The sequence below is a fragment of the Phalaenopsis equestris genome, unplaced genomic scaffold, assembly GCF_001263595.1.
Source record: "Phalaenopsis equestris unplaced genomic scaffold, ASM126359v1 Scaffold000002, whole genome shotgun sequence".
NCBI lineage: Eukaryota > Viridiplantae > Streptophyta > Magnoliopsida > Asparagales > Orchidaceae > Phalaenopsis > Phalaenopsis equestris.
In genome coordinates, this window is record NW_018164444.1 from 78,922,217 (window position 1) to 78,942,731 (window position 20,515).

Consider the following 20,515-nt stretch of genomic DNA (forward strand, 5'->3'; position numbering starts at 1 on the left):
GGGAAAGAGGCAAACAATGTTCTTAGATGTTCATTTTTCTAAAATCAATGTTTTTGCAAATTATGGGACCATTGAAAAATTCCCAGCCTTACGAAGGAGAAATGCTAGCAGCTGCATTGAAAATTCTTTTATGGAAAGCGGGAGAATAATGAAAAGGAAAATCAACCACTATGTTGGGAATAACACCATGTTAATTCCAGGGTTAAGGAGAAATCATCTTTCTTTAATGGTAATGTTGAAGTATATGACATGTCATCTTTTACTGTGCATGCGAGAGGTGTTTATCACTTAAAGACTGCAGATCAAGTGGGAGGTGATCAATATAATCATCATCACTAACAATTAAAAGAATCTTGCTACTGCTAATTTGGGGCATAAATTGTAATTAGACAACATACTCTACAAGCTCTTTTTTTTATGTTGAATTTAAAAGAGGATAGATGAAAATTATTTGCAAGTGTTGATCAAAATTTTGTCTCAAATGATTGTATTGATGAGATGCTATTTGAGGTAATCTCACTGGATGTCTATCATGACGTCTTTGATAGCCTACACTTTCATAATGGCTAAAAATCATTGCATTGGTTTACCAAAAATGGAAGGACCTTGCTAGTTCTTGATTTCACATTTATTCTCATATTGGACTTGGTATATTATGGCTCACATGTAAGTGATGACAATTGACCCTAATAATGTGAAAAGGGACACAGAGCAAACATGTTAACACAAATATTGATGTAAGGAGCTTTACGGGTGCTTTCCAAATGTGTATAAACTTCCTCACCATTTTTTAATATTGGCTTTTTTTCTTGCTCCACTGTATGCCTTCACCAGAGTAATTTACAAGTTTGATAAGCGAGACCTCACTCTTGTCCCAACAAATTTGCATGGAATATTTGAGTGAGAGGCTGTTGCAAGTGGTTATGTAATGAGATATTTTCTGATACAAGATATGAGACTCGTTAAAACATCACAGAGATTTTTCAAGGGCACAAAAGAATTCTCCTACTTATGATAAATAGTTATTTGTACTACATCAAGATTTGTTGTGCCTACTTGTTGGGGAAGGAGATTGTTGTATAAACTACCTTCAAATTACTTTAGCATCTATAGGCTCAAACAAAGCTGTAATAGGCCATACAATGAAGTAGATTACATATCTCCAATAGCTTAACCGAGCGATAAATTATGAGAAGGGCATTTGTAATAAAATGGATAACATGCTGTCTCAGCCATCATCATCCTATTTTTTTAGCACTATTGTGTTGGATGAACTACTTGTGCAAATGAATATAATATGGAATATATAAATGATTTTTTTTTTCAAAGTAACTTTGGAGTTCATATGGAGATATGATCTTTACAAAAAAAAATTATGCACTTATGAAGATGTTGATCGGATATAATGGATGTGAGCATTACACTCATCTTAAGTAGCTTACATTTTGGAATGGATACGCCTATATCAAATCTGTAGTTCTGTGTGTACTGACCAAGGACGCAACTTGACATTTGTAAGTTCATGAAAGGGCTCTTATTATATAATATCTTCAGAACTGCAAATTGAAAACTAAGCATGCATATGCTACTCCAATGCTAAATGACCCATTGAAAAGCATTTTCTTGAAATTTTTGGGAGGATGTTCAAAAGAAAAAAGAAGTAATTATTATTATTTTTATTACTGATCATGAATTGCATCTCCAAGATTTTGACCCCTTGCATAAATGTAATCACCAATGATGTCATATGATTTTTTCTTTTTGGGGTACACTTGACTTAATTCAATTTTGTTTGCCAGACGCCATAGGTTCCTGAGTAATATTTATATGCTTTACGGGCCAAGATAGATACTTGGCTAAATAGCAGTACCACCATCTTCCATCACTAGATAAATGGTCAGTAGAGGCAATGAAGCGAATGATGGTGCATCTATTGTGAAGCTACAGTAATAAGCATCATAAACTTAAAGATGATAGCAGCCCTCTTTTATAGTTTGTCTTCAACGAACCTTTAGCTCTTTGATGTTGAATACTTTCTTTGAGTTTTGTTTGAGTTATCCACTTTAATGCCCATTCAATTTCAACTTCTCTATTACCCCCACTACTGTTTGTGGGGTTAAAGTTGATAGAAAAATGGCGCAAAAGTTTCATAAAACCATTCATGAATTCTCATGCGATGAGGAAGCAATTACTAAGAATTTAACAAAACTATATGGAAGGGCATGGCCAACATTGTGTTAAAAGCCAACATCATAGTGGATGATCTTGTTTGGCTGCATTTTATGTTAGGATTAAGTCAAGTAAGAAGTTGATAAGCTGAAGCCGATTTATTATTAGCCATTCTAGATCTTTAAAATGATTGAAGATAATGCTACCAATTGGAGTTATCACCATGCATGGAAATTTTGTTAGCTTAGATAAGTGCTGGCTATAATGGTGGTCTATTGATGGAACATGAAATATCTTTGAAACTTGACATCCTCTAGGAAAAGAAGGCCACCACCACTTTTCATAGTCAATTATTTACTTATCATATGGGCAAAAAGATTAATTACCTAGTGCAATATACTGGTGCAACACGCATGCTGGGCAGGCAATGTTCCCTCATATCCAAAGTTTAGATCAAATGGAATGTGAAAATTAGATTGGGTTGCGGGAGTCCAAATGAATTGAAATACAATATGTTTAAGCTTTTCAAAAATAGTTTTGGCCACAAGTGTCCAAATGAATTTATCTTCTTTACCTCGGTCATAGGAGCTGCCACCGGGCTAAAATCTTTAGTAGATCCTTGATAGAAAGAGATCAATATGTGGAAGCACCGAACTGATAAGTAACCAAGGAATTTATTAATCTTTTCTATAACCCTTTCTATCCCAACAGTATAAATAACATATCCAATAAAATCAATCTTGTTTGCTAGGAATTTACATTTACTCGGATAGAAGTTTGATTTTTTTTTATGTAGAAACTTGAATAATTGTTGCAAATGATGCAGATTTTACTCTAGAGTGCAGCTATACATTGGTATATCTTCGAAGTATACAATCAGTAATTTATCAATGAACAATCAAAATACTTGCATCATTAAATATTCAAATGAGTTGGAACATTGGATCGGCTGAAAGACACTACTGTTCGCTCATCTTATGTTTTTAAAGTTCGCTTTTATTCATTTATTAACTTCATTCGTATATGGTGATAACTTCTATGTAGGTCAATCTTAGAGGAAATGCATGTTTCTTGTAATTGACCAAGTATATTGTCAGCTATAGGAATTGAGAGTTGATATTTTATGGTATTTTTTGATTGTCCGGTTGTTAATCCATATTCTCTAGTGTCATTTTTTTTTGAACTAGTAAGGTAGTTATTGCACCAGGACCAGTGCTTTCATGAATGATTCTCTTTGCAAGAAGTTCTACAAAGTGTCGTAGTTTTATTTTTTTTTATAGATCTTGCTAGATAATTTGGATGATGGGGAATAACAATGCCATGGATAAAATCTATCATATGCTGGAAATCTCTTATCAGAGGTAATCCTGTTGGTAACTCTATAGAAAATACAAATTGAAATTCTTGTAGCAAAGGTTGAATCTTCTCTGAGTTAAGTTCCTCTTGATTTTCCTCCATCACCATGAGAGCATAAGTAGAAGGCGAGTCTTGCATAGCTCATGTAAATATAGATTTGGAAATGATTGAATAAGCTCTAGTATCGTAATATCTTCTCTCATGGGCAGCAATATTCCTTCTTGCCTTTTTATTATAAAGGTGCACATGCTTTTATAACTTTCAGGGATAATACATGTATTATACTTTCAAGGTTGTCCTAAAAGTAAATGGGCAGGCTCCTTAGCGATTGTCACACCAGACCTTTTTATGCGCTTTGTAACCCATAGAAAATTGTACTAAATATCATTCTAAAAATTGAATTTCATTTCCTTTTGTAACCGATATAGTTTGTAAGCCATTGGGTTCTTTTGTATTGGCAGGTTTAAATATTCTAACATCTTCTTGGCCTCCACATTTTTTCATTTCCTAGCAACAATCATAATGTTGCACGCTTTGTTTTGCACCATACACCTAGTATGAGCAATTCTATGGCGGAGCCACTTTGTTTTTGATTTATAGCGGGGCTTAAAACTTGTCGAACTATGATAAACTCTCCATTAGTAGTATATATTAGGTGACCATCTTCATCTTCACGTGTTTCTTCTACTTCTTTAGGGCAATTTGAAGCTTTGCCCAAACATATGTATCAAATACATTATATGAGGGTGTTCTTAGCATAGAAAGTGCTGACTTTCTTTTCACAACTGGTTGATGGTTGGGAGGAGCAAGTTTAGGAGGGATTTGTGTGCCCTCATGAGTTTCCTTTCCAAATCTCTGGGGTACTTGTCCTAGTCTTGGAGTGAAGTTTTTTGTTGTGGATTATTGTTGTTATACTCTTAGAGCCATTTTTGGTGATGCTCAATAGTGTCCCATATTATTATAATTGTATGGCACTGGCAATTGTAAGTCAAACTGGTGATAAACATGTAATTATATGCTCTTTATGTTCGACTACAGTATACTTGAATAAATTAATATATATATATATATATATATATATGCTTGTTTGTGCATTCTTGACTATGATGAATTTGCCCCCTTTATGGTATTAGTTGGGAAACACTAAGGCACCCGTGCATATAAATAGAAAATGATATTGATATTGAAGTACCTAGTCAACCTCTGTCGCCCTTGGAATATATCTTAGAGGTGTTTGTTTATGTAGTTCATATTTTATGTTGTTATTTTCTGTTGTATTGTGTTGTAAGCTTCTCTCTACATCAATAAAAATTTGCTTTGCTTTTTTTGTTGAATTTCTTACTAGTTCTGATATCAATACCAGTTTGAGGACTCTTTCACCTCCACATGGGCTTACTTTTTGTCGCCTCAACTGTAGAGGTTATCATACCAATCTATTTGCATACATTACCCTCTTAAGGTTATTTAATTTTCATTAATGAATATTTAAATACATATAGTTTTTATCTCACATGTAATTTTTATTAGCTGTATTAATTTTTTCATTAAAAATACAAATTTGCCTTATTTAAAAAAATACAAGACTTTAATAAAGTGCTAACTTACTTTAAATGCTTGAAATGTATGTTTTTCACACTTAAGAAAAAAATTTCGGGTAATCATTTTTTATCATGCCTGGTCAAACAATAATGCGCACTTTGCAAAAAAATGTATTTGTAATATCTTATGCACATTTAAATTCATACAAAATTGAATGCATCAGATTAAGTGAAAATTATTTTCTTGATTAGAAATTATATATTTTACTCAACAGATAATTGATAATAGAATAAGTCCTTGAATCGGTCATTGGGAAATTTTATTTTTCTATGAAAAATCTTAATTATACATACTTTTTTTAATTTGCTTAATTTTTAACTTCTCAATTCAAATTTAATTGAAAGCTAAATGCAAGTTATATGTGTTTCTTGTATGCAAATTTTAAGTGTAAAAATATTTTTTTGCTACAGTACAAAACTTGTTCTGCAATAGAATCAAATTAAACTTTATACAGAAGATTTAATTGATTAATTGATTTAAATAAACTAATGTACTTATGATTACCTATGTATATGCATGCTTCTGTCCCTGTGCGAGTTAAAGTGATCCTTCGAAAATTTAGGGTTTTCTAAAATAATTTGAATCATTTTTGTGAGGTGTGAAAAATGGGGCATGACATTTTTTTACCTTTACTAAAATTCTAAATATTATATTTCGTAAAGTAATTTTTTAAGCTCAGGTTATCATCACTAGTTAATCCCCAAAGTATTTTTACTCTATTTATGAATCTTTCTCCATTTATCATACTTTATTCTTGCTGGAAGTCAAAGATGATGGAGAGATTATCTATACTCATTCTAGTTTTTTTTTTGGATTGGGCCAATTTTGTCACTTGCAACTTTGGTTTTTCCCCTTCCTTCACTTAGATGGTGGTTGACTTTTGTGTTGAGGCCGTGCACCAACCCCACTTAATGGGATGAAGGTTTTGTTGTTGTTTTTGTTGGTGGTCAATTTTTGTCACTACTAGCTTAGCAAGATCTTTTGCTCTACCATCGCAATGTAGAATTTTTAATTTAAAATTGACCTTGGAATAAAGTGTTGCATTTACTTGATCTATTTTTCACAAATCCTAATGATTTACCCATCTAGCGTTCTTTGGGGCTTGTTAGGGATCTTATGTCTGCATGCTTATAGCGGAGGAACCTATCATTTTCCCTTTGTGTGCATGAGGTATCGAATCTGTTAAAGATGCTTAATGCGGTTGGTGATTTATCCTCACTTCTCTTGAAATGAAAATATGAAAAAAATGAGGTGTTAAATTTGATTTATCAATTAGAAGTGCAAGGTCTATTATATACAGTAAATTTAATTTTTATTATAATTGGCCTTATTATAATTATATGGGATCCGGTTTATGTATCCTAGTACTCAATTCATTTTTATTGAGCATTATGTTAGATGATAAACTTGTTTTGCATGGCTTCTATATATCTTCTTTTTGCAATTTTTTGACATTAATTTTATGGGGCATTTGCATACATACCACCCAATTTTTATGCATTTACATATCTAACACCTAGCCTCTTCTTTTTTACATTTATACCACCCAATCTTTAATATCACATAAAATTTTTTACTATTTTAAGCTTGAAAAGGTGAAACACATCTTTTCATGTATAGGTATGGTGGCATATATGTAAAAATTGACGTTTAGTTGTTAGATATGTAAATACATAAGAATTAAGTGGTATGTATGTAAATCTCTTTAACTTTATTTGCCTGCCACACCGGTGGAATTTTTACTTCTATATAAAGTTGATTGAAATACTAAAATTGAACTTTTTTTTGCATGAGGATTATTTTGATATCATCGACACTCCTATGGATTTTGGAAGCATCTGCCATGATCTGGAGCATGGAGCTAAGTACAAGACTTCTTTAGATGTTTTTAATGACGTGCAGTTTATATGGGATAACTGCTACAAGTACAACAATAAGGGTGATTACATTTTGGAATTAATGAAACGAGTGAAGAAAAACTTCATGAAATACTGGACGGCTGCTAGTTTGCTTACAGAGATGCCTATTGGTGAGAGTTATTATTGGCGGTGGAAAGATTTTCCTTTATTTTGTTTTTTTTTTGGTACATTCCAGGTTAAATGTTTTTGGTACATTCCGGGTTAAATGTCTAGCTATTGCTTCCAGACCACAATAGTTTGCTTAGCAGTTGTTTATTTTGGGCTTTTTTGTTTTTTTTTTCTTTTTTTATTAAAATTTTCTTATTTTTTTCCACAAGAAGGATATCATTAGCAAAAAGATGCACCAAGGGACATCTTTCTATGTATGTCTAGTAAGAACATCCATAACTAAAGCACAAAGATATGGGGTTAAAGCCGATCTTTGATATAATTGAACCGAAATAGGAAAATACTAGGTCAATCCTCCTTGTGTTCAAACATAAGTAACAACTCTAGTATATATATGTTTAATGACTTGAATATAATCAATATTAACATATTTCTTTTCTAGAACTCTCCAAAGTACTTCTCTTGGAATCTTATCATATACTTTTCTAAATCAACAAACATCATATGTAGATCCTTCTTACTATCCCTATACTTCTTCATGAAGGCTCTTAATAAATGTATAACTTTCACAGTAGGTTTGCTCGACATGAATTCAAATCAATTTTTAGAAATTTTTGTATCACGTCATAACCTCTGTTCAATTATTCTCTCACATGGTTTTAATGTATGACACATAAATTAATTTTTTCATAATTTGCACACTTTGTGCATCACCTTAATTTGTAAACATAAAAACTAATAAACTCCTTCTCCACTCATCAGACATCTTTTAGTTTTTAAATTATTATTAAAAAGTTTAGTAAGCCAAAAAATTCCCATACCTTTTAAACATTTTCATACTGTTATTGAAATATTATTAAGTTCTAGTGCTTTTTTACACTTCATTTTCTTTAATATCTTATCAACTTTTGTTTTACTAATGTAATAGTGAATATAAAAAATTTTGTTATTATTTAAGATATTAGGATAACTAACGTCTATTGTATTTTCACAATTTTTGTTGAAAAAATTATTAAAATATCTCACCCGCTTATGTTGAATATACTCATATAAGAAATTTACATTTTATTTTTATTGTAAATTTATTTAACTTAAACTAAATTTTTAGTTTTCTCATATCTTTGTTTGATGAGTTTATGTGTATATTTTTTCACTCTCTTTAGTATCTAATTTTTTATAAAGATCCTTACAAATAAAATTCTTAATATCACAAATTATTCTCTTAGATTCTCTGCAGATCAGCTTATATTTTTTCCAATTATTGAAGTTTTTACATCTAAATTAATTTGTATAAGGTAATGTCTTATTTTTCTTTATCTATTTTACCCATTATTATTTCACCACCAACTATTTTTATTCACAATAGTTTTTTTAAGATTCGCAAAACATGTTTTGCAACTTGTTTCACAGTACTCATTATTTATCCCTATAGTTTTAACTATTTTAGGAAAATCTCAAATTTTAAAATAATGAAGTTTACTTATAAAAATATTTTTTTAGTCTTTTAAGTGTCTCCATCTAATGTTATGATAATATTTCATTATATTTTAATCTTCCAACCATTCAATTTAAAATTCAAAACCGATAATCGATGTGGGTGCTTAAATTTTTATTTGAAATGACCTTACGATCTTTACAATCTTGACTATCTAATTTTCTCAAATTAAAATAATTATTTTGTTTTTTATCTGACCCCTTCTTATAACTGATAATATGCTCATTTTTTTCTTAAATTAAGTATTAGCAATAACAAAATCATTAGCTAAATCAAAATTCAATATAAATTTTCCTTCTTCATTAATCACTCAAAAACCAGAACCACCATGAATGCTTTTAAAATCTTCATACCCTTGACTGACATGTCCATTTAAATCTCATTAAATAAATTTTTTTTTTTAAAAGGGATCCTTTGTATTAATTCTTATGGTTCATTTCATAATATTTCTTTTGTATATGTATCCAAACTTACTTAGGGAGCATAAACACTTGTAACGTTAAAAAAAAATAGTATCAACAATAATCTTTATTTGCTATAATGTTGTCTCCAATTCTATTAATTTTTATGATATTGTCTTTCAAACTCATATCTATAATTATATTACACCATTTCTTGTACGATTCCTATTTTAATATCAAAATTTAAAATCTAGGCTATCATTCTTCTTAACCTTTTCTTCAACCCATTTAATTTCTTGATTGCATATGATATTTATCTTTCTATGTATCATAATATCTAGTATTTCTATTAATTTATTTGTGAGAATGCCTATATTTCAAGTTCCTATTCTAATATTAGTTTCATGGAGTAATTTTTTACCCGCATCCGTCAATAATATGAGAACTCTTGTTTATTTAACACTATACACGGGCACCGGTGCATTGGCCTTTGCACATTTTTCACTCTATTTAGATAATACAATATGTTGCTTCCAGGGGACACTTTAGCATTAACACAATAATAAAGAATTCATGTCATAGTTTTTTGATTAAATTTTTACACTGGCTGTCAACTACCTAGCACAACTCACGACTTTTTTTATTTAGAACTTGGGACCCAACAATAGTAGTGTAATTTTAGGTATTCTAGCATATTCACAAAAATCAATGTGCAAATATTTAAATAAATAGTGTATTTATTATGTAGACACAAACATATTACATACTTGAGATGTATATCCATGAGTCAGTACAAAATCAAAGTTTATTTGATATCTAATTGATTTGTAAGGTTAGCTTAAAATTGAATTGGTTGTGCTAATTTTTTTTTTGTAACTTTTGAGGAATTTTGAGTTTCACTTATTTTCTTATACTCTTGCATTATATTTTTTTATCCATTTGTTTTATGACTGTGGGACTAAATTTTTGTTGTATTGCGCCCTTTGCATCTATATGTTTTGATTATGTGTGCGTGCATGTGCATGCTCATGTGTAAATTTTTAATGATTAAGGCTTTTTAGTTGTTGTTTAAATTACCAATAACGTTTGCTACTTTAAATTCTAGATATTCAAAATTTGAAATGAAGAATAATTGATGTAGAACGACAATTTACTCACTTTGTGTATGGGTATACATTTTTGTATTGTTGTGTGCATTTTTCTTTGAAATGTTTTGATAGAGAGAGACTATTGTCCTTTTTTAATGTAGAATCCATTTCTCTTTCACATCTTTCACCCATCATCACAAATTTTGATGATTAAATTTAAATATAGCAAGAAAATAACAATTAGTTTCTTTTTTATTGACGTGAGAGCGTTACTCCAGAGCTCCATAATCTTGTTTCTACGGGATTCTATCGTCTGCAGATTTCACTGGATCTTGAAAAGGACGCGACTGCGCTAGAATCAAACGCGATTCCATCAAAATTCCAGTTTTGCACCATTTTATTTCCCTTTTCCATTTTCTTCCTATATCCTATTTTTTAATTAGTGTTTTTTGGGGCATATTTGTATGTTTTATTTTCTGCTTTGTGGACTTTGTTTTGTTTGTGAGTTTTGAAGATTGTAATATTTGATTTCTACCTTAAGGAGTGTTGTATCATTTTCCTTTGCAAGTAGTGTGTTGTTATCTTACCTTGGATCAGATGTTGGAACCTCCTCTCCGCCCGAAAATCATCGATTCAGAGTTCCCTCTATTATTTTCAATCTGGACAACCATCGAACAACGCCTATCGTATTCCAAATTTCTTCAAACTTGTTTATTATCTTCCCTCCCATTGCTTTTCCACAATCACCTCCTCGCAGAACCCCTTTCTTTTATCCTTTCACACCTTCTAGGAATCATAGAGCAATATCATATGGTATCAGAGCCCGAAAAACTCTAAATTTTTAGGGATTTGTCATTCTTACACCTAAAACAAGAATCCATATAATCTAACTTAACACCCCTACCAACAAATTTCCCCGCGTTTTCACCTGGCCCTAGCCCTAACCTTAACCCTAATCCTAACCCTAAACGATATCACTCTTTTTCCATTCTTACACCTAAAACAAGAATCCATATAATCTAACTTAACACCCCTACCAAAAATTTTCCCTGCGTTTTCACCTGGCCCTAACCCTAATCCTAACCCTAATCCTAACCCTAAACGATATTACTCTTTTTTGTTTAAACTTCCACTGCAAGAACAAACCGTCGCTGCCAAGGAAAAATTGGCAACGAGGTGTTTAGGAGCTCACTATGGAGGACATGTAGCGGGAATTCTTTTAACTGCAACAGAGGCTTATCGTCTTTGAGAGGAGATAATCTAGTGAGGTCGCTCATAACCACAATGGTGAATCGCTCGAGGTGTTTAGGAGCTCACTATGGAGGACATGTAGTGGGAATTCTTTTAACTGCAACAGAGGCTTACCGTCTTTGAGAGGAGACAATCTAGTGAGGTCGCTCATAACCACAATGGTAAATCGCCGAATCGCTAGATTGAGAGGTGGAAGTGAATCTCTTTCACTTGACAATTTTCAGTGATGAAGACCCAATACCTTGAAGATTTGACATGGAATATAATAGGAGAAGTTAAGAATTTGGAGTGAAGATTGACTTGTTAAATTTTCATGATCGCTTGAACTTGGACTAATTTATCGAGTGGCTCCAGGTAATGGAATGTGTCTTTGAATAAAAAAACGTCCCACCTGACAAAAGGGTAAACTAACCGCCTTTAAGCTAAGGAAGAGTATTTTTGTGATAGAAAAATTTGAAACGGCTACGCTAAAGAGTGTAAAGAGACAAAATTACGTGTTGGACTAAGATGAAAAGGGAGTTTCAACACAAATTTCTTCTTCCATATTATCGACTTGTTCATAAATCTCCATCACCTACATTTTCAAGATCATGCTGTGGAGTACACATCTGAATTTTATGAACTCATGCTGAAATATGTTTATGGAACTAGAGGAGTACATTAGGGAGGTACCTTGGAGGATAGAGATTGTCCATTAGTAATGTGATGCAATTGTTGCCTCATTGTTCTCTACTTGATGTTCGTTCCTTAGCCCTGAAAATGAGGAAAAATGACATCATTAGTTGACTGCCACACCTCTCAAACAAAGTTCAATCTCATGAGTAGTCAACAAGCGTGCACATAGTGTAGCACTGAAGCCGACATGCTAGAAGAAAAATTAGTTCATAGTGGAGAAAAAGTGGAGAGCTCCAACACTCCCAAATTCGTCTAAGCAAAGATGTTGCTCAAGTTCCCCAATTTTGGGCATGTTGCATATGATTGCCCAAATAGCACGCAGCAGGGAACGGTTAAAGAATGAATAGTGACACAGGTGATATTGAAGAAGGTGAGAACGCAAGGGAAGATTACCAGCTTGCAGCCGATGAGGAAAAGATGCTAGTGATTCAAGTTGAGCCCATGAGAGAGCCTCCAACATGATAAACATTGTTTGTCCTAGAAGTTAGTGAATCGAGGTAATAGACTATTCCTACAGAGTTGAGGATGTAGTGCCTGAGTTTTATGCAGACGTTAAGAGGAGCATCATTTGCATGAAAGAATACAAAGAACTTGGGTAAAACAAAGCTATAGGATCCTTGAAATTAATAAAGAAATAAGTACCAACGCTGAATCCTCAAATTGTTGTTGTTGAATCTTAAGCACACTGAGTTAATAAAACCCCAAAGCAATAAAATTAGATAACCAAAGCAAAAGCTATAACAAATTTTCATAATTTTAATTGCAATAAATTATGAAAGTGTATACACAGGTGATCTATTTCTAAAGAAACTAAATCCTGATAAATTTATTCTTGTTACATTTCGAGCCATCTTTAAATAAAAAACAACTAAAAATCTTCCACAAATGATATTGAGTCCCATGCAATATGAAAATTGGTCTGTTTAGTTATTTGTTGCTTAGTTCAACTTCTTAGGTTTTGCCTATGAGAAAATGAGTCTATCTGAACTAATTGGCTTGTGTATCATTCCCACCATAACAAAAAGAACTCTCCTCTGGAGAGTAGAAATTGTGTAATGTCCTTTTTTTAAGTCAAACAAAGAATAACATCGGAAGGATAATAAAAGCATATTATTTCATCTTCAAAAGCTGTTTCTCTTTTTTCCTGATGCTACAAGTGGGAGCACTAGTGCCGGACACAGCACACATTGACTTTTTCAAAGTATAATCTTTGGAAGTTGAGCAGATCTCTTGGAAGATGCAGCAACATTTGAAGGATTAAGAAAACTCTTCTTTTTTTTCTCTTACTTGGGAGATCAAAGACGACAAACAAGACTCCATGGTTTGTGAAATTGGAAAGAATATTCAGTGAGTAATAATAGATTAACAAATTGTTTTGAACAATAGTGTATATAGATGTTTTCGGACCTATTAATTTAATATAATGAAGTTAAGTAGAAAAATATCAGATTTAATTTAGTGAGAGAATTTATGGATTAGTTAAGTTTTGCGATTATACTTAGATTCAAATTTGAAGGATTTTGTTTAGTAATTTAAGTAACAGGGTGATATAATTTGGGAGATGATATGAATAAGAGCGAGAGAAAGGGTGAGGGAGGACATATAGTGTGTGTGAAAGTTGTTTGCCATATAATTTTTTTTTTGACAGGAGGCTGAATGAAACTGAATATATGAATTGGATTTTTTTTGTATTTATTTTAACATGATGGGAAACCAATAATTCACAACAAATAAGGAGAAGGAACCCTCTTGACAGGAGGCTGAATGAAACTGAATATATGAATTAGATTTTTTTTGTATTTATTTTAACATGAAGGGAAACCAATAATCCACAACAAATAAGGAGAAGGAACCCTCGAGTAGATAGAAAAATCAGGAAGAATAAGAAAATGAAAAAAAATTGCTATAATCAGAATGAAAATAGCTGTTAATTATTAAAATCTAGTGCAAAGTAATAAAAGAAAATGGTAAAATGAGAACAAAATATCAGGAAAGTTGCTCTGAACCCAATTGACTTAGGGTGCCTAGAGGGAATTGTGGAAATTTTCTTTGAACAAGGAGCACTTTGGATGTCGTCCTAGTTATTATGGTCAAAGTGTAAGAAGCGCTTGCTTGATTTTTGCGATTTGGTAATTTTTGATATGCTCCAGTAAATTCCCTTAAGAAATTTGAATCATGCGGTCACTTGGTTGCTTGAAATTGAATTTTTTTTTGGACTTGAAGCACTAATAGATAATCTGGTGCGATGCCTTTGTAATATTTGCTGAACTTTTCTGTGCTTTATTTGTTGTTCTGACCTTTTTTGTTTGCTTTTATACTGGATGCATTCTTTATCACTTAGTTTTGAGTAAATTGTGGATTTACTTTGTCTCAAGGTACTGAAGCTGAAGATGTTCGGCGTCAGCAGGACAAATCGACATCAAAAATCAAATCAAAACATAAACGTCGACGCCATGGGTGAGTTCATTGTGAATGATTTGTTATGTAGAATTGTTGACTGTGTTTGCTTGCTGTTAATGTTTGGGTACTGGTAGTTTGTAGTTATGCAGATTTTAATATGTATTGTTGTCATTGTGCTCATAGCAGTGAAAGTAAATCAGATGATTAATTAAAAGGGTTAAGAGGTTCTGTGGCTCTCTCTGTCATTCTTTATCTTTGTCTATCAAAAGATCAGCAAATATGTTTTTCGTAATTGATATGACGATGATTCAGTCCTTCAGTTATTCATTTGATATGCGTTAGTAAGCAAGCTATCTAGACCCTTGTGGTTGGCTAGGACAATGCTTTTTAATTTTTGGTCCAACTTTGACCTTTATAGTTTGAACTAGTTAGCTGCCAAAGTCCATTTTGACCTCTTCTTAAAGTCAACCATGAGACGTGGTGTGGGCAGATAATTCATTCAGACTCATTTTCATACCATTAATTATGTGAGTGAAAAATTAATCTTTTGAGATCATCATAAACATATTTCACACTTCATAATCCTCTATTAGATTCCTTATAATACTTGAGCATGTATGGTTTTGATCAGCAAAATTGACTTTCAAGCTTTTTCTAATAGACTTCATAGGAAATTTAAACATTCCTGTAATAATTTTTGGTTTATGTACTAACGAATATCCAAAATTTTAACTTTTTCTAATAGACTTCATAGGAAATTTAAACATTTCTGTAATAATTTTTGGTTTATGTACATTTTTCTAACTAATATCCAAAATTTTACATCAAAACTCTAGGATATAGGACAAATTTGGGTCATTGACTTTTACCCCGCCTACTCTTTTCTTATGTTTGAAATAATAGTCAACTTAATATTATTTGATGAGCTAAAAGCTCAGTGGGATAAACAATTCTGATAATGGTCAAACGTATATGAAAAAAATATAATATTTTATTCTGGTCATTCGAACTAAATGAGCATTAATATTCATCAATATATCTAACTTTGTGCAGTAAAATTTCATTAAAATTTAAGCATTATCACTAAATATATGGGGTATTTACTCACATTCCATACAATTATTATGTATTTATATTTCTAAACCTAAACTTTCATATCGACATACATTTGTTTATTAAAGTGAAATACACCTTTGAATGCATAGGTTCATGACACCGTGTTATTATTGTAAGTATAAAAGTTTAAGTGTTAGTTATATAAGAACTTATGAATTGTGTGCTAATGTATGTAAATTTCCCTAAATATAAATGTATGCATGGAAATGAAATATATCTTTTAAGAGTGAAACTTTCGTTTTATTGATAATGATCGTAGTTTAGAAGTGTTATATTATGTATACATAGACTTTACACATTTATATTATTTGGTCGTGATCTAGTCAATTGACCATAATAACCACATTTACGACTTTGACGCCGAAGTGTTATTATTTTAAGTATAAAATTTAAGTGTTTGATATGTAAATACTTATAAATTGTTTGCTATGTATGTAAATTTCCCTAAATATAAGTGGCATGGAAATGAAATATATCTTTTAACAGTGAAATCTCTTACTGTCGTTTTATTCATAATGATCATAGTTTTAGAAGTGCTACATCATGTATACTTAGGCTTTGACATATTTTTATTATTTGATTGTGGTCTAGTCAATTGACCATAATAACCGCTAATAAATTAGATAAGGGGTATTAATTTACTTTTAATCAATTTTTTGCTGGTGCTCTTGAGTACGCTTTAAAACCAATGTAAGCCTACCTATAAAGCTGCATGAGCTATTTATTGTCCAAGCTTTTCAAACAAGCCTGGGCCTTGTCAGAATCACCACAATCTTTTTGCTAGTTCATGAATCAATTGAATGTATAACAACTGCAATTGTTATGGTAAAATGACTATTTGAAATATAATCATTTCTAATGGGTTTTCTCCAAAATTTTGGCATGTATACATTTTTTTTTTCTTGATGTAGTTGTTTTCTATTGTATGCTTATAATTTTCAATATGCTAAACTCAAAATTTTCTGCTTGCATGAAATTTTTAATTTTTTGTGGAAGGTCACCGTACGTTAAAGAGGCATATGATTCATTCATGTTAATTGTAGTTCTATTGTGCGCTTATAATTTTCCATATGTTAAACTCAAAATGTTCTGCTTGCATGAAATTTTTAGTTTTACGTGGAAGGTTGCCGTATGTTAACGAGGCATGTGTTTTATTCATGTTAACATTTATGTTAATTTTAGTTGAATTAGCAAGCTGTGAAATTGAGATTTTAGTATGAAAGGATTTTTTAATGAATTATGACTTATTAATGAGTCTGATCTCACTTTCTCTAAATGCACAATGCTTGTAAGCTTTTTGGCATAGTATCATTCCTGTGTAACATTTATACATTTATTTCTAAAATGGTGGGTATAAGGAGTGTCACACCGGAAGCTGACCCCTTATCATCACACCCAAGCTGATCACTTGTATTCAACTAGGGGATTAACAGAGGAGGACGATTCATTCATTTCCAATTTTGATTGTCACTCATCACGCCCTTTACTTACCAGGATTTAATGACTAGAGATTTGATCTTACAAAATCATCACTAATCGAACTTCTACATTTTAATTCTTCTAATATTCACGAAATATAAATATGGATGCATGCATAAAGTAATCCTTAAATAAATACAGAGCCTCTAAAATATTTTGTTTAAATTTATTCATTCACAAAGTCTTCTTTAACCACAAAATATTGTACATATAAAAGTTATATAAATGGACAGGTCATCTGATTTGTGATACATCTGTCTTTTCAGTTTTTGAAAGTCAAAATTTTAATCTCCCATGAGCTACCTATTTTATAAGATAAGCAATGTTCAAATAAGATTCAAGCATACCAAAGACAAAAATATACGTTGGTCTGTGATACGATTCAATGTTGAAATAGGCACAAATTTTTGTAGAAATTAGGGGAAACATAAATTCTTATTGCAATAATCCAAACAACTCACACAAATGCAAATGATAAGCACCTATAATTTGAGAGGTAGGCGATCTCTCTTAATTCCTACAATTCGAGAGATTGTAAATCTCTCTAAAATCTTAGACCTAAGACTCACAATTCGATCTCATGCATCCCCTCTCACCCTAAACATAATAAGTCTTTTTATACCGAATAATAATAATAATAATAAAAGACCGAATTGCTCTTAGGCATATAAAAGACAAATTTGTCCTTAGACTAGGCATAGACGCAACAACACTTCCCTCTCAAAAAACACCTTGTCTTCAAGGTGGGAAAAAATTTGACTGTTGTTTGATATGCTAGCAGAGTTTAAATCATATAGTTGTCTACCTGTTCACTTGCAGTTTCATAGCATATTTATTAAAAATGCATAATTAAGTAAAAATGTTACTTTTCAATTATCACTTTATAATTTCTGTACTTGTTAATAAAGTCTATTGTTTCCAAGGGTATACATGATTAACAAGAAATACGTTGAATAAATGATTGCAACAAGAAAATATCAAGAAAATATCATGTAATCTGTGATACATTGGCAGCTACAATGATGATCTGCGCAAAGGAAGGAAAAATTTCTATAGAGACGAGCCTTGATAGGTAAAGAAATATATTTCTAAGTCTCGATATTATGATTGGGGCGGCCCAACTGGTATCAGTGGACCATTGATAAATGTGATATTAGAATAATCTACTTTTATCAAAGAATATAATTGCTGATGGACTGGATGATGACCTAACGAAATGAAATATATCAAAACTTATGCACACATTCTATGAAATTTCTAAGACAGTGAATGTTGAAAAGCAGAAGAAAAATGAGTTGTAAATGCACATATGCTGTTGACCAGTATAGTGAAATATAGAACTTGATGGTAGCAACCATGTTTCCTGATCATGTTCACCTTATTTTCAACTATCAAAGCATTTGCATTCTTTATAACTATTGTCATTCATGTTTGTCTCAGACTGTTATTTCTATGTCTAATCTAAGGGCAAGTTTGTCTTATGTATGGCAATTTTGTCTTTTGTTATTAATATTTTTGGGTATAATTAGACTTATTATGTTTAGGGTTAGGGGGGATGTATGGGATTGGATAGCGAGTCTTAGGTTTAGAGTTTTGGAGAGATCACCTACATCTCGAATTGTAGAAATTGGGAGAGATCACCTACATCTCGAATTGTATGTGCTTATCTTTTATATTTGTGTGAGTTGTTTGGATTATTGTAATAAGAATTTTTTTCTTAATTTCTGTGAAAATTTATGTTGATTTCTACATTGAATCATATCAAATTGGTATCAGAGTGATTGATTTATGGGATATCACCAGCAAAATCCCGATGAATAGAGATTAAACTCATTGTGCCCTAATCAAAAAGTCTGCGCCTAAAGATGTGAGCAACGACCGCATTGCTTACGAGATCCTCATACAATCGCGATAAGAGATGCGGTATCCAAAGGCTTTGTCCTACATATCAAATCGGGGCGTTCAAAGACCGAAACAACCATTTTTCTCTTCCTCTAGTGTGGCCTACGCGATACAGCTACAATCAGAGCGAGCCAATTTTTCTCCCCGACGGGATCACAGAATCCAAGGCACGATCTTCACGTACAGTTGCAATCAGAGCTAGCTGGAAAGGCTCCGCGCGAAGGATCGCAGCTAACAGAGACCCAAAACTCCATATTTCGTGGGCGCAACTTGCGGGTTCAAGTGTAGAAGGTAGGATTGCCTGCAAAACACAGGATCTCATGTACAAGGCGGGATAGTGGCGTATAGCTGGGAGGCAATGGCATGATCGCTACTTATCGAGGCCCAAATCCCCAACACAGGTTAGATTACAACTTATATTACTCCAATACCCAGCAAACCAGAAGCTGATGAACAGAGACTCGCAAGCCTTAATCATGACTCGATCCACACGAGTTGAGCCTGTTGAGGAGCCGACGAGCCACGAGTTACATTCTAATTGCGGCTTAGGCCAACTTATTTGGTGTGGTACGTTTTGAAAATGCACCGACCGTTTGGGTAAACTACATTTCGACAACTTATTCAAAAAGATGCATTTTCAAACCGCTGAGATCAACGTTGCCACACCGTTCCTGGCTACGTGCGATAGTTGTGGTCTCGTTTCTCAAAAAAAAAAAAACATTGTAATAGCCACCGCATTTTTTCGAATAAACAGATTATTTTTCAGCAGTTTATCAACAACTTATTATTAAGTTGCAACTACCCTAAACATACCTTTAATTTTTGTTGCGAGATCGGTTGGATTGTGGCGTGCCTCGTGCTGTACCATCCCAATTCTTATAAATGTGTGTACATGCTTTCATCTTTTGGTGATTAAAAAAAGCGGAAGAAGGCTGCAAGGAAATAGAGTTTTTGGAGAAGAAATTAGAGAAAGATGTGAGAAAAATTAAAACTAAGATGGAAGAAAGGTCCATCACCATAGAAAATAGGTTTTCTTCCATAGAAAGTCATATGGAGGACAAATTGAAGAGCATTAGGAAAATACAAGAAACGACGAAAAAGATAATGGAGTTTCACACAAAACTGGCTCCGCTTGTCACGGGGTCGAGAGACGATGGGAACGGATTCCAATAGCAACAATCAAAAGGATTCACACGACATGAGGGCTGCGTCACAATTTTAGGCAGGTCGAGAGCTGTGGTATCGAGCGAGGAAACCCGAAGCGGCAACACTTTCAAGAAATAATACGACATTTAAATGGCTTGAATAAACCAAAACAAGCAGAATCGAAGTTGACAGAGTTGGAAGAGTCACGTGAGACGAATTTAGAGATTTTGGTGATCGATAAGCCACAGGATGAGCTGTTTGGAGCTGCAATATTCTCTAAGATTGATTGGAAATCAGACTACCAACCGAGTCAGATACGGTCAAAGGATGTGTACATGACTACATTTTGAACTCCTGTGGGTCATTATGAATTCCAGATTAAATGGAAAAGATGGTCAGATAATGATGTCA

General features: G+C 32.5%; 1 protein-coding gene across 1 annotated transcript in view; it reads left to right on the forward strand.

Moving 5' to 3' along the window:
- LOC110027396 (bromodomain-containing protein C631.02-like) overlaps positions 1-20,515 on the forward strand; it is a 42,951-nt gene that overhangs the window by 10,042 nt on the left and 12,394 nt on the right. The window contains exons 5-6 of the mRNA XM_020728805.1: positions 6,919-7,153; positions 14,437-14,518. Of these exons, the coding sequence (XP_020584464.1) occupies positions 6,919-7,153; positions 14,437-14,518 (317 nt within the window). The remainder of the gene's footprint in view (positions 1-6,918; positions 7,154-14,436; positions 14,519-20,515) is intronic.